At 38.6% G+C, this 16,277-nt stretch overlaps 1 protein-coding gene across 2 annotated transcripts in view; it reads right to left on the bottom strand.

The window, feature by feature from the left end:
• POLR3B (polymerase (RNA) III (DNA directed) polypeptide B) overlaps window positions 1–16,277 on the bottom strand; it is a 136,810-nt gene that overhangs the window by 49,334 nt on the left and 71,199 nt on the right. For both annotated transcript variants that reach the window (XM_011975527.1, XM_011975528.1), the window contains exons 17-19: window positions 14,766–14,840; window positions 14,123–14,221; window positions 7,346–7,473 (exon numbers count right to left, since the gene is read on the bottom strand). In XM_011975527.1, coding sequence (XP_011830917.1) covers window positions 7,346–7,473; window positions 14,123–14,221; window positions 14,766–14,840 — 302 coding nt within the window. The remainder of the gene's footprint in view (window positions 1–7,345; window positions 7,474–14,122; window positions 14,222–14,765; window positions 14,841–16,277) is intronic.

Below are 16,277 nucleotides of genomic sequence, written 5' to 3'. Positions count from 1 at the left end.
AGAAATAAACAATTACAAAAGTTCTAAATGAAAAAGAATACAGGAGAGAAGGGAAGAAAAAGAATGAACAAAGAGGAATTAAAGTGAGAGCAAGGAAGAGGGGATTATTCATTTATTTGATGATTCACTTATTAAGCAGTTAATAAACATCTACTCTGTGCCAAACACTGGAGATAAAATGGGAAAAGGCTTGGTCCCTTCCTTAAGAAATCTAGGGTACAGCCCAATCAGGGGTGGGCTCTTCCCTCCTTAGCAATCAGTCTTGTTCCACCTGATTGTTCCTCAGAAGGGTGTTATTGGGTCACTGTCAACTGAACATGAAATCAGAAGGTTAACCCTTTCTCTCATCCCTTTCTCTCATTTCCCCTCATAAACACAGTGGGGTTCATGGACCTGTCTGAAGAAAAGTCTTTTAGTCTCCTGGGCTTGTGGGCACAGAACTGATGCTACACAGAGACGTTAAATTTGGAAAACTCAGTCTTGCTCTACCGTTGAGCTTGAGTGTGGGCTACAGAGCCTCTTTAACTTCTCCTAGGTATCTCTTTTTTTTTCCCCCGTGAATAGCTAAGAACAGATGTTAGTGTTAGAAAAAAGAAGCTAGCTTTAAGCCTCTCTCTCTTGCACATGCTTCCATGGTGACACATGCACAACACACACACCACACACACACACACACACACACACTCCAAAGTACCTAAGTGCCATTTCACAGAGTTACACCCTAGGGTGTGCAGACACCAAAACTCAATATTCATTTCCTTTAACTTTTTCTCCATACTCATGTCATTAAATCAATGATGATTTCATTTTGGGGATGAAAGTAAGTTATTCAGGCTGGGCGTGGTGGCTCATGCCTGTCATCCCAGCACTTTGGGAGGTCAATGTGGGTGGATTGCTTGAGCTCAGGAGTTCAAGACCAGACATGACAAAACCATGTCTCTACTAAAAATGCAAAAATTAACTGGGCATGGTGGTGTGTGCCTGTAGTCCCAGCTACTTGGGTGGCTGAGGCATGAGAAGTGCTTGAGCCCAGGAAGTAAAGGTTGCAGTGAGCTAAGATCATACCACTATACTCAAGCCTGGGCAACAGAGCAAGACCCTGAAAAAAAAAAAAAAAAAGAAGAAAAAGAAAATAAACCAAGCAGCAAAAATGATATGGTACTCCTTGACAATTACTATTGAAATAAATAGTAAATATGTAGGGAATACCTAGTACAGTGACAGTGCCATGCTTATTATATAGATTATAGATGCTCAATAAATGTCAAGTGAATTAAACTGAAGAATCCCATTATACTTTTTATGACAGTATGTGCTTAAATCTCTAAAAATTTAACAGGATTCAGCTGAAAAACAAGTCGAACTGAACCTCATGAACTTTTTATCGAGTTTGCACTATAAATTGCCAATTAATTTATGCTATTTTAGTGCCAACTAATAAACTGGGCAGGATACCTGGCAATAGATCACTTACTGTTTTAGAAATAGGATTACTACTGCTGGGATTATGGTAAAGTTCACTGACAATAAGTTTGTCCTTTTATATGAAATCACTTAAAATTTATGTTGAGATTTCAGTTTCAATTGTATACTTTACTCAGCTGGAGACAAGGGTTCAGGCAATGTCCCACCAGGCTGCCAAACATGTCTTCTGAAACCTGAGACACGCATTATTATGCAGCAGGGAAACATAAATGGCTGCACCTCTAAACAATGGTGAAAGAGACTGGATCCTGCTATAAATTGTGCTAACAGGCCCAGAACATAATTCTCAGGCATTACAACTGACCACTGAATGGATGAACAACAAAATAGTTTAGCAAATGTTTAGTGCTTATGACATCAAAAAGTTTTCTCTAAAGGCTTTTCAAAAAACTTGTGATAGTATACATATATGTGCATTTTTAGCAGCACCGACTATGGGTGTGTAAGTTAAAATGTTAAAATAGGACTTATAAACTATTCTATGTCATAAAACTTCAAAATGCTATCAGATTCCCAAATTTTTATAAAAATAATGAATGGCTGACTAACCATTTTGCCAAGAAGCAATAGGCAAGCAAATGATAAGGCTTGTCTGTGTGCAGCACATGCTCAAACTCTGATTCCCCTATTACTATTTTCAGCTTCCTTAAAAAGGGAGACCATTCATATATGGATTTTCTTTTGCCTCTACTGCCCCTGAGACAGCAAGACCAATCTCTCTCTTCCTCTACACCTCAGCCTACTCAGTGTGAAGACGACGAGGACAAAGACCTTTATGATAATCCATTTCCACTTAAAGAATAATAAATATATTTGCTCTTCCTTATAATTTTCTTAATAACATTTTCTTTTATCTAGCTTATTTGAATTGTAAGAATATAGCATATAATACATATCACATACAAAGTAAGTGTTAATTGACTATGTTATTGGTAAGACTTTCAGTCAACAGTAGGCTATTAGTAATTAGCTTTAGGGGAGTCAAAAGTTATACATGGATGTTCAACTGTGAGAGGAGTTGATGCTCCTAACCCCTGTGTTGTTCAAGAGTCAACTGTAACACTGGTTGAGCATCCTTAGTCAAAAATCCAAAGTCCAAAATGCTCCTAAATCAGAAACATTTTGAGCACCAATATGCCGCCACAAGTGGAAAACTCCACACCTGACCTCACGTGATGGGTTGTAGTCAAAACTTAGTCAAACTTTGCTTCATGTACAAAATTATCAAAAATATCGTATAAATTATCTTTAGGCTACGTGTATAAAGTGTATATGAAACTTAAATGGATTTCATGTTTAGACTTGGGTCCCATCCCCAAGATATCTTATTATGTATATGCAAATATTTCAAAATCCAAAAAAAATCCAAAATCTGAAACACTCTTGGTCCTAAGCATTTCAGGTAAGGGATATTCAACCTGTAATAAATAACAGAGCCCCTGACTTAAAGGGGCTTATAATTTACATTCTACCAGAAAAGGCAGCCTGATCGTGATCCACAATGGACAGGAAAAAAATGAGAAAAGAAGTTAGTTTTGGTTGAGAAGAATTTTAGTAAGTTTTATAGGTAACATTACATAGAAGACATAGAAAACCTTTTATATGTTACTCAACAAAAGTGGGATTCAGCTTCCTTGTCAGAACAAAAAAAAAGTATGCATTATATTTCAAAGGATTATTATTGAGATTAAAAAAAAAAAAGGGCTGGGCATGGTGGCTCACACCTGTAATCCTAGCACTTTGGGAGGCCACGGCAGGCAGATCACATGAGGTCAGGAGTTCGAGACCAGCCTAGCCAACATGGTGAAACCCTGTCTCTACTAAAAACAGACACACACACACACACACACACACACACACACAAAATTAGCTGGCATGGTGGTGTGCGTCTGCAGTCCCAGCTACTCAGGAGGCTAAGGCAGGAGAATTCCTTGAACCCAGGAAGTGGAGGTTGCAGTGAGCTGTGATTGTGCCACTGTACTCCAGCCTGGGTGACAGCAAGACTCCATCTCAAAAAAAAAAAAGAAATAATGTATGTAAAGAATTTGGATACTCAGTAAGTGGCAACATTATTTATAACCAATATTAACAATATTAGTAATAATAAAAATACATATCTTATTACCCTATAATATTCATTCTACCTCCCACTCAAAGCTACATACTAAACTTAGAGTACGCAACTGTACCTCCGTATATATTCATTGCTAACATTCTAGTCTTAGAAAATACCACACAAGCTTATACCTAAAATAGCTACAATAATTTAAAAAAATTTTAACCAATAGCAGAATTTGAAAAATAATTTCCAGGGTAATTTGGCCAAAACATTTTTTGCATTTTGTACCCTCAACTGGACAAAGAATAAATATGCTAAAAATCAAATCAAACAGAAAGGGGGAGAAGGTGTAGGATGAAACAAAATTTTATGAGGATCTTTGTATATTGTGTTTTTAGTGTCTCAAAATCCTCCAGCCTATTTCTAGTACATCTCAGCCTACTGTAAAGTGGGGAACAGAAAGGAAGAAACTATCTACTTAGGAATAGAATCTATTGAAAACAAATACAAAAACAGAAGCTGCATTCACTCCTGAGCTTAGAAAACAGTCCCAGTAGTTTGCAGTTGAAGCGGGAAGGGGTAGTGAGAAGGAGCCACTGTTGAGGTCTGCGAAGGTCTGTGCTGCATATTCATTAATTGAGCTGATAGTAACTGAATGATCCTTTTACACAGGAGAAAGTGTTCCACTAGAGGATTACCAACTAATGAATGGGCAGGATATGAAAGTGTGGCTCATGTGAACTTGGCATCGGGCACCAATGAGATGACACAAAAGGTGGCTCCAACACACAGCCCTTCCTGGTAGTGCTGAGTGAGTGACCTGGAGATCCAGCCATTTCCAGATGTCCACCTGACTTTCTTGCTCTGAGCCATGTCACAATACACACACAGCCATATCCATGGAGAAGTGCTTCTCAGTGGCACAGTAAGGTGCTGTGTGGGAACTTGAACTTTATTAATAACTTAAAGCGCCTAAGACTGAAGAAACACCCTCTGCTGGTGTTTTATCGTGGATTAGCTCCCTCTTACATACAAGGTAAGGCTTTCCATCTCTGTGGTTTGTGGATCTCCTTCGTAGTAATAGAAAATGACTTTCTCTCATTTCTTCACTCTCTTGTGGGGTAGTAGGAGGCATAGTAGGGAATGGTAGAGAGCAAATTTTCCAGATTGGCTAGAATATTTAGTGAATTAATTGTGAGCTACTATCTTCCATGTTATACATGGACCAGACCAGCAGACAGAAGACTAGCAACTAAAATATTATTTTAGAAAATCCACATAGAATCTCTGAATTTAAATAATCTTCAGCAATGGCTCATAGTAAAGACAGGATAGAGTGTGAGTTTTAGTTATCAGCTGTCAAGACTGCAAGGAATTAAACCGATCCAGAGAAGTCCTACTTAAAGTGCGAAGTCTGCATTACAGACCTGGGTATCTGCTGTGGGTTTTCTCCCTCTGCCGACCTTTTTCCTTTTGTCGTTTTGCAAGCAGACTTTGCTCAATACTTCTGCAGCTATTTCAGTGTCCACAGAGAAATGCTGCTGTGTTATATGCCAACTCTAAATGTACTTTTATCTCGCTGCTTTTCTTTCCAGTCAGGTGTTTTATAATAACAAACAGTAACAAAGGCTTTTTTTTATTACTTAAGATATTCAGTGGCTTTTGTCTTCCTAGCGTCAGCAGTAACGTCAGAGGATTGTATCCAAGGAGCTAAATGTGCAGGACCCAGGGTCAGAGCAGCTGAATACACCAACCTCAGAAAACACAGACAATGAATTGCAAATGACACTCAAAACAAAACGAGAAAAAAAACCTTCACACAGAAAACTACAAAAGAACTCTACAGACACTGAATTGGCTTTCTGTACACACTGATCCTGCTTAACTGTGTGTGGTAACTAACCAAACGTTTCAGATACTCATGGCCACATATAAAGGGTTTTTCTTTTCTTTTCTTTTCTTTTTTTTTTTTTGTGGGAAGCAGAGTTGTAAAAATAAAAATATTATTTCTTTCTTTCAAGTCTATTCTTTATTTTTTAAAAAAGCTTCACTACATGGAGATAGCTGCAGCTCTTTCTGTTTCGATCTTCAAACACACTAAAGAGTGGCATTAGCGATGAAGTGATTAGTCTTCCGTTAATTCTGCTGAAGGTTCCACACAAAAGGTGTATTGTTTCAGCTGGGATTCACATCATGAAACAAAATGGTTTGGTAAACCCAATAGAAGTGATAGCCCTTTCATGACACACAGGGTTCAGTACTGTATATTTCAACTTGTTAGCAAGTCAGAAGCACAAGCGGGAAATCAGCCTACACCGCTGCTGAGGATGAATGGAAAGGCTAAATTGATGAGCTGCTGTTTAGATTTTCCCACTGGGAATGATTCTCAACTGTCCAGGCATTACATCATTCAGGTAAACAGTAGCAGGATAAAATGCTTTTTATTTCTTGGTAGCTAACCAGAGGGCAATATAAAAACTTGAAAAGAAATATATCTACTCTCTATCCATAATGAAGAAATAGGGTTTCTTAATTGCCAAGCTATGGTCAGTTGCAGCTGGTTGTTGGTAACGGAGGAGCTAAATGCATTCCGGTTGTTACCCAAAGGCAATGCAATGCCTCCCTCTCTACATTTTTACAGTTTCTTTATGAAGCCCCTTGCATCATACTTTAAATCAGAGATGGCAATCATACTGGTGTCATGGGCATATATGAAAATAAAATTGATTAAATATACTAGGATTTAAATGATTTTAAAAAACATTTCAAAAAGCTTTATAAGTAAAACTTTTTTTGTGGCGGGTAAGGGGGCACCAGCATTCTCTCTGTATTACCTTCAAGATAAAACTCAAACTCCTCAACATATGGCACTTCCCTTTCACGCCTCTGTACCATGCTACACTAGGCAGCCACACCAAAGAACTGAGACCTCTTATGCCATACTTGCTCACACTTCCATACCTTCAAATATACTCAGTCTTCCAAGACTCAGCTCAGCTCTACCCTTCAGAAACAACCCACTCTTACTTTAAGTGACCTTCCTCCTCTAATTTTCTTAGATTTTGGTTTTCAATTACAGTATTTATTACACTAGATTGGGTTACTGTTTTATTTGTTGGTCTCCTCTACTAGACTCTGAACTCCCTGAGCACAGGACTCTGCCTCATCTCTCTATTTTCAGGCTCCAGCCTCATGTCTAGTCTACAGTTATGCTCAATAAATGTTACAAATGAATAAATAAATATATGAAAGGAAGAAAAAGAGAAAGAGGAAGCAAAATAAACTCAGGAATCAGTGTGACATGAATTGGATAAGTTTTAGGAGATACATTAGCAATTGCAAGGGTATAATGGGTTCGGGGATTGTCAACCAGGCAATTACTAGGTACATTTGAATAGACATCGTACATCTTTATCTGTTTTTTTCTCCCTCTTCCTCCTTAAGCTTGAGTTTTTCTGCCCTTTCTCCCATCTCTCAAGGTTAACAAGTTACATCTTACAGGGCTTTTCTCTTTACATTTATCCCTCTTAATTATGTGACACTAATTATATATTGCTTTGTTTTCTTGAAGGAAACAAGTTTAGAGAGGTTTTCTCCATTTTTGTTTAAGCTTTAGACATGGCAGGGCACCAAGCCTTGCAGAGTTTCATACGTAACTCCCTGGGCTTGGTAACCCTCCGGTGTTCCCAGTGCCTGATTTGTTTAAACATATAATACTGGTGAAGCAGGAATAAAGGTGTAAGATTTTTTCCAAAAGTATTTCCAAGTATTTAGAACCAACTTTCAAGAAGGAAATCTTACCCATGGCTTGTTTCCCCATGGCACACTGGTAAGTGTTTCTCGGTGACTGGTTATGGTGAGGGTATGGGATCAGTCCAGCACACACGCCGAGAAGAGTGAAGGGCTCAATCTCCAAGTGGGTGGTGTCTCTAACAAGTTAAGTAAAAATCACATATCTTAAGCATCAAGTACAAAAATAAATTTCTCTTAAAGGGTATAAAAATATTGTTATTTAGGTCCTCAGGGGATTTATATGTCAATAAAATTTGATGCTAGTAAAACTGGTAAAATAAAAACATACTTAAATAAAATACAACAAAATGTAAGAACTTGTAATTCACACATAAATTACTATATTCAACATATAGAAATACATCAACAATATCCACATGGATGAGTAGCCTGCTTTTCCTCATTCTTCTAACATATATCAATAAGCACATTGTATCACCATTTAAGAGTGGAATATACGTCCTCTAAGAATAGTTACTAGCTGGGCACAGTGGCTCACGCCTGTAATTCCAGCACTTTGAGAGGCCGAGGCAGGTGGATCATGAGGTCAAGAGATCGAGACCATCCTGGCCAACATGGTGAAACCCTGTCTCTACTAAAAATACAAATTAGCTGGGTGTGGTAGCGCGAACCTGTAGCCCCAGCTACTTGGGAGGCTGAGGCAGAAGAATTGCTTGAACCTGGGAGGCGGAGGTTGCAGTGAGCCGAGATCATGCCACTGCACTCCAGCCTGGCGAGACAGCGAGACTCTGTCTCAAAAAAAAAAAAAAAAAGAATAGTTACTATAGGCCGGGCGTAGTGGCTCATGCCTATAATCCCAGCAGTTTGGGAGGCCTAGGCAGGTGGATCACTTGAGGTCAGGAGGTCAAGACCAGTCTGGCCAATACAGTGAAACCCTGTCTCTACTTAAAAAATACAAAAAATTAGCCACGCATGGTGGTGGGCACCTGTAATCCCAGCTACTCTGGAGGCTGAGACAGGAGAATTGCTTGAACCCAGGAGATGGAGGTTGCAGTGAGCCAAGATCTTGCCATTGCACTCCAGCCTGGGCAACAGAGCAAGACACTGTCTCAAAAAAAAAAAAAAAAAAGAATAGTTACTATAGACCCACAGGGACCAATACCATAGCCACTAGACACTAGATAACTGTGGCTACTGAGCACTTGAAATGCCGGGCTAGTGTGACTGAGAAACTGAATTTTTTTATTTTACTTACTTTTAATTACTTTAAAATTTAAAACTCAAATTGAAATTTAAATAACTCAGTTCAGTTACACAAAACCTTTTATCTTGGAACAACTCACATTTATGAATCTTTTAAAAGTATAAATGTTATGAAATGAGATCTAGTATTTCTGATAAAAAATTGGCATCCAAATTGAAATGTGCTGTAAGCGCACACCAGATTTTGAGGACTTATAGTAGGAAAAAAAGTGTAAAGTAGCTCATTAGTTTTATATTAATTACCTGTTGACATGATAATATTTTGGATATACTCACAAATAAAACTATTATTTAAAATAATTTTACCAGTTTCTTTTTACCTTTTTAATGTGGCTATTAGAAAGTTTGAGGTTATATAGGTGGCTTGTATTTTATTTTACTGGACAGCTCTGCTATGGGTAGTATTAGACACAAAGTAAGATTTTACCTAGTAGATGTCAGAATCTTGGTTACTTTCACAATATATTTCTGTAGAAAATTCAGTTTTTTGGCCAAATGATGAAGCAACTCAGTTGTGTTAATAGGAAAGAGTACTCAGGTTAATTATAGGTATTTGTGGAAAGTAACAGATGTGTCATCCAGGATCTGTGATCTCTATGGACCTACTATTTTTCCCTCAAGCGCTTGTGAAGTGTAACCTTAAAAATGTCAGTGGTTTACAGCACCTGTGGACCGAAGTGATGTCCAATAAACCAGATTCCAACCCATCAATGGAATGTACCTGGTAAAAGATCTCCCATTCATCCAGTTTTTCATCTATTTTTTTTTCCCAAAACACATGTATTAAATTATGTCCCTAGTTTGGTGACAGAAGGTGCCTTACATGTGGTTCGTGAAGAGTACTGTTTTCACCTTATGACTTAACAGAAACCCAATCCTCTCAGACAAGCAGGAAGGGAAAAGACTTCCTTTGTCAAGCAGGAAGGGAAAAGACTTCAGGTTTTGTTTTGTTTTTTTCTTTAAAGAACATCAGCTTATAGCTACAGTTTATAGTCTAGAAGAAAACAGAGTTTCTTTTAAATATACTGCTTTGTTTAAATATTGGCCAAGTTGACATTCTCCATCTAAGTAGAAACTACTTTTTCAGATGTTAAGATTGGATTGAGTTGAAAAACGAAAAGAAACATCTGAAGTTTTTTTCTTTTATGGTGACAACATGCATAAACTCATATGTATCTAATAATTACTAGACAGCCAAACACTCTAGATTCTGATTTTACAAAAAAGAAAATCATTCTCTTTAAAAGCATCAGTTTAGAAACTGAACAGGAATTGGGAGATTTCTTTTTTTCTTTTTTTTTTGAGACGAAGTTTTGCTCTTGTTGCCCAGGCTGGACTGCAATGGTGCGATCTCGGCTCACCGCAACCTCCGCCTCCCGGGTTCAAGCGATTCTCCCACCTCAGCCTCCCGAGTAGCTGGGATTACAGACATGCGCCACCACATCCAGCTAATTTTGTATTTTTAGTAGAGACGGGGTTTCTCCATGTTGGTCAGGCTGGACTCAAACTCCAAACCTCAGGTGATACACCTGCCTTGGCCTCCCAAAGTGCTGGGATTACAGGCATGAGCCACTGCACTCAGCCGAGATTTCTTATTCACTGCGTATAAAGCACTTAAATTTAGTTAGAATGAAAACTAAGTAACCTGTTGTTTATAACAGTAGAACAATTGGAAACTACCTAAATATTCAACAGTAGGAAACTAGTTAATAAACTAAATACATGTAGGTAGATAATGTAATAACAAATGGCAATTTAAAAACATATATATTTATATGTATACAGTCACACACCACAAAACATTTTGGTCTACAACAGACTGCATAAATGATGGTGGTTCCAAAAGATTATAATACTGCATTTTTACTATACCCTTTCTTTGTTTAGATATGTTTTGATACACAAATACTTACCATTGTGTTACAACTGCCTACAAAGTTCAGTAGAGTAATATGCTGTATAGGTTTGTAGTCTAGAAGCAACAGGCTTTAGCATATAGTCTATGTGTGTAGTAGGTGATAGTGGGTGACAGACACCATCTAGGTTTAAGTACACTATGATATTCACAAAATGAAATCACCTGACAACAAACTTCTCAGAATGCATCCCCGTCATTAAGTGACATATGACTGTGTATACAAATATACATGTATATAAATATATATATACTAATATGGAAAATGTCCAGAGTATACTGGTTAAGTTTCAAAATCAAGGCACTGGAAATATTTTCACTGTTTTATACACATAAATTGTGTGGAATCATGTGTGTATGTTTATACTCAGAAAAAAAAATCTAGAATAATACATAAGAAATTATTAGCATTGGTGATTTCTGGAGGGTAGAGTCTGGTGGGATGGGAAAGAAAGGGGATTCATTCTTTGTGCTTCATGCATTTCTACATTTTAAAAAACGTAAGTATGAATTAAATAATACAAAAACTTCTAGATTTTTAAAATGAAATTAATTTGATGTATGGAATAGCTTGGTAATTGGGTAATGCTGAGAGTTATATTCATTTACAACAATGAAAAACCAGATGAAAATCCCTGCTTTCATGAAGCTTCTAGTGAGGGGAGATAGACAATACATAGATACATCAGTAAAATACCAATTTTACTCTATGGTAATAGGCACAAGAAGGAAAAAAAAAGTAGTAAAGAGGAGTAGATAGAGATAAGAGTTTCTATTTTCAACAGAGTGGTCAGAAAAGTCTCAAGAGAAGGAGACACCTGAGTGAAGACCTGGAGGAGGTGAAGCAGTGAGCCATGCAGGTATGTGAGAGAGTGCTCCAGGCAGCGGAAGCAGCCAGTGCAAAGGTGCTAAGGCAGAGGCATGCCTGGAGTATTAGGAAAAGAGGCCAGTGTGGTTGAAACAGGGAGCGGGGAGAGGTAGAAATGGGAGTGGGCAGATTGTGCAGGAACTGGAAGGCCTCTGTAAGGACTTCTGAGGGAGATGGAAAGCCCCTGAGGGATTTGAGAAGAGAACGGACATGCCCCCTCTGCTCTATTAGGAAAAGACTGTATGGGAACAGGTGTCAAAATAGGAGGCTTTTGCAAAAATCCAGGTAAGAAATAGAAATGGCCTGGACTAGGTGATGGATTGAGGTAGTGAAAAATAGGTCAGATTCCAGATATATTTGGAAGGCTCATATGATGAGCTAGGGATTGATGTCGATATAGAGAAAAAGGGTCAGGATGGAAATAGAGGGTTTTGTTGGCTTGAGTAATACAAGGATGGAACTGTCATTTATGGGGCTACTATAAAATAGTTCTATTTTATACTCAGGATAGGTATCTGTATCTACATATTTTTTGAGTCAGGGTCCCACTCTGTTGTCCAAGCTGCAATGCGGTGGTGTTCCAAGTATAGCTCACTGAAGCCTCAAAGTGGACTCAAGTGATCCTTCCACCTCAGCCTCCCAAGAGCTGGGATCATAGGTGCACACCACAACACTCAGCTAACTTTTTTTTATTTTTAGTAGAGATGAGGTCTCACTGTGTTGGCCAGGCTGATCTCCAACTCCTGAGCTCAAGCAATCCTCCTGCCTTAGCCTCCCAAAGTGCTGGGATTATAGGTGTGACCCACCACACCTGGCCCTCAGTCAATTTTGAAATGAGGGGTACAAAACAGTACTTTGAGAGATTCACATCTTTAAGGAAGAAAAATTCTGACTAAAAAGCACTATTTACAAAGTGCAAAAAATATATATATTTGCAATATATATATTGGCAACAGGGTCTTGCTCTGTCACCCAGGCTGGAGTGCAGTGGCATGAACATGGCTCACAGAGCCTCCACCTCCTGGACTCATGCAATCCTCCAGCCTCAGCCCCCTGAGTTACTGGGACTACAGGCCTGCACCACCACATCTGGCTAATTTTTAAGTGTTTTGTAGAGACGGGGTCTTGCCATGTTACCCAGACTGGTAAATTGTAATCTTTTAAAAAGTAATATATTTCATTTGGTAGCAGAAAACAGAAAAGTTTTTCTTTTTCCTGTTTTAAGACATAAGTTCTCAGCCAGGCTGGAGTGCAGTGGCACGATCATAGCTCACTGTAACCCATAACTCCTGGGCTCAAGTGATCCTTCCACTCAGCCTCCCGAGTAGCTAGGACTACAGGTGTATGCCACTGCGTCTGGTTAATGTTTTATTTTTATTTAGACATAGGGTCTTGCTATGTTGTCCAGGCTGGTCTCAAACTCTTGGCCTTAGGCGATTCTCCTGCCTCAGCCTCCCAAAGCACTGGGATTACAGGGGTGAGCTGCTACACTGGGTCAGAAAAGTACTTATTCTTGATTGAAGACATAAATAGTTATCAGGTGGTAGTATTAAACTCTCTAGCAATATATCTGCAAGAATTCCAATTTCAGGTAAATGGCACATCAGTCACATGCATCAGACAGCAGGTTATATAGATGTTCTTTAATGTACTCCAAATGGAACACAGACACTTCTAACAATATTGTTCAAGAAGACATATTGTGAACATACTATCAATTCAAGTGTATACTACACATAAACTTAGAGATAGTTTTTGAACAGACTATGTAGAGAACTCCTGTACTGACAAGAATTCAGATGTCCATGGACAAAATCATCTCTAAAAGAGGTAAGTATATTTTTATACAGCTTAATTCATTAGTTCAATTTTGGCAGTAATCAAGTATTAAAATCAGAGAAACAACTCCTTTTAAAAAATATACATTAAGGCTGGGCATGGTGGCTCACGCCTGTAATCACAACTACTCAGGACACTGAAGTGGGAGGATCGCTTGAGATCAGGAGTTTTAAGCTTCACTGAGCTATGTTGTACCACTGTACTCCTTCTGGGTGACACAGCAAGACCCTGTCTCAAAAAACAAAACAAAACAAAAAAACCAACTCTCTCTCTCTCTATATATATAGTTATCTATCTATGTATATGGATATATCTCTCTATGTATGTATGCGTGTGTGTGTGTATATATATAAACTGTCACATGAATAGGAAGGATAATGAAATATAAAGATGACTTGTTAGCTGCTTTGTAATACTCTTCACTGGGATAAATGATGGGTTATACTCTGCTATAAAATTGTATATTTCTATATGGTACACACAGAAATATACAATATACTTATATACCATGAAATACTAAGCAGCCATAAAAAGGAACGAGATCATGTCCTTTGCAGTTATGTGGATGAAGCTGGAAGTCATCCTCAGCAAACTAACACAGGAACAGAAAACCAAACACCGCATGTTCTCACTCATAGGTGGAAGCTGAACAACGAGAACACAGGGACACAGGGAGGGGAACAACACACAGCGGGGGCCTGTTAGGGGGTTGGGGGAGGGAGAGCATCAAGATAAACAGCTAATGCATGCTGGGCTTAAAACCTAGGTGATAGGTTGATAGGTACAGCAAACCACTATGGCCCACATTTACCTATGTAACAAACTTGCATGTTCAAAAAAAAAAAAAAAAGATTGTATATTTCTAACAGTTCCTGTCAAAAGAAGTTAGTTTCTATAGTCAGAACAGGTTTTAATTATGGTTGCTACGGATTCTACTTACTTATTAATTGTGTGTTCGTACAGTGCAATGTTACAATCATTTTCTTCATTTACATCTAAATATTCAACCAGACTCTCATGTAAGAAATCTTCAAAATTTCTGGGAAAATATTGGTGAAAGAGACATCATTAAAAAGCATTTTCTGCAGTATTTTATATAACAACAGGAGATACTGGCTTTCATTTAGGCCCAAAGCACCTTTCTCTCCCAGAGGATATCATTACATTGAGATACCTGAAACATGTTATTCTCAGCTCACACAGTAACCACAAATTGCTGAAATAAAAACAGCAAAGTGTCTGTCTGTAACTCTTGTCAACCTAGTCCCCACTTCTTAAAAAAAAAATTCTGACCTTAGAAACCTCATGATGAGACCCACAGTGTCTACACTGACACATGATGTAAGTCCCCTTCTTACCAGAAACACTTGTGTACTAACTGACTTCAAGACTACGTAAGCCTCATGATCTAAATTGATGAATATTTTACAATGTCCAAGCAAGCTCACATGGAGCAAAATACGTTTTTAACAGGCTGGTAATTTGATGGAAAGAAATTAAAACACTAAAATGAAAATACACTTTTCTTAAATCATGTATGTGGGTATTAAGGAGATTGGTAAGTTTTACTTTTGGCTACTTACCTGTACCCTTGGGCCAGCTCTTCCATATGTTTATTTGTGACTGCTGGCTTCTGTTTCTTGACAATTATGTAGGGTCTAGAACGGAAACAGCAAAACCAAATTAATAGTAGTTCCAGGGAAAAATTACATAGGCAAATTAGTTTACCAAAGTGAGATGAAGGAAGATGTAAATACGACCAAACCTATTCCTGGATTGCTGAGTACACTAGGTATTTTTTGTATGCAAGAGCATGGTGTAGGGGCCTATGTTCTCTCTCACATATACACACATACATACCCAAGCCCATGTGCACATGTGAGTATGTGTACACATAGTCATGCACACACACAGTGCTTCCTGCAAGTATCTTAGGAAACATTTGGTTTTGAACGAAAAGGCAACACAAAAATGATACTCAAAGTTTGAAAAGGAAACAAAACCTTTAATGTCATATTTTTAAGAACGGTGTAACGTATCAATCTAAAAACATCCCCTGATTTCACATTGGAAATATTTTGTATACTACTCACAGAGTTAACAGTCAAAGAAGCACTGTCACCTAGGGTAATAAGTGGCATTGCGTTATGAGGTTCTGATGAATATCCAGATGTTTAGAGTAGTCTGATTTAGTCTAAACATCACTGAGCTAGGTTAGCAAGATACTTAAAGCTACAAGTGACCAAAGAGAGTGGCTAAAAGTTGGCAGAGAATAAAGCTTTCTTACTTTGTGGTTTTCAGCAACGTAATGGGTGGAAGGTGGAGAAGGCATTCTGGCAGATTAACCTGTAACTGTCAGTGGGGACTTGCCTCGGAGGGCTTTGCCACCATGAGGAAACCCCGACACAAAGGATGGCATGCGGCACTGAAACGTCAAGGGCTGTTGCTATTTGGATAAGCAGCTCTTACAGAGAGGAGCAAGTAACCACCAGACACTTGTACGCTCTACCCTAAAGTCCAAATAACTATTTGAGGACTAATGAGCACTTTTAAACAGTTAAGAAGAGGAGCTGCACAATTACAAAAGCGGAACACAAGTTGTTGAAAAATGAACTGGGTGAGCTTTTCATGGAAATCCACAGTACCTCGAAATTCTGGCTCCTTCTTGGTAGGGAAGCAGAGCCCGCTAATGCCTCATTTGAGCGCTGCAGTGGATTCAGGTTAAGCCTCAGATGAGACGACAGAAACCGGCGGAGGAGAGGGAGGGGATCACATTTAGCTGCCTCAGTTATCCTTACGTTAACGCAACACATTCTACTATTTTTTCCTGCTAGATCTGTCATGCCATTATAAAGTTGCTTCTATAAAAGAGTTTTCTTTTTTTTTTTTTTTTTGAGAGGGAGTTGCTCTGCCACCCAGGCTGGACTGCAGTGGCCGGATCTCAGCTCACTGCAAGCTCCGCCTCCTGAGTTTATGCCATTCTCCTGCCTCAGCCTCCCGAGTAGCTGGGACTACAGGCACCCACCACCTCGCCCGGCTAGTTTTTTGTATTTTTTAGTAGAGATGGGGTTTCACCGTGTTAGCCAGGATGGTCT

The sequence above is a fragment of the Mandrillus leucophaeus genome, unplaced genomic scaffold, assembly GCF_000951045.1.
Source record: "Mandrillus leucophaeus isolate KB7577 unplaced genomic scaffold, Mleu.le_1.0 Scaffold157, whole genome shotgun sequence".
In the NCBI taxonomy this organism is placed as follows: domain Eukaryota; kingdom Metazoa; phylum Chordata; class Mammalia; order Primates; family Cercopithecidae; genus Mandrillus; species Mandrillus leucophaeus.
Note: the sequence above shows the minus strand (reverse complement) of the source record. Positions and strands in the feature narration are given on the sequence as shown.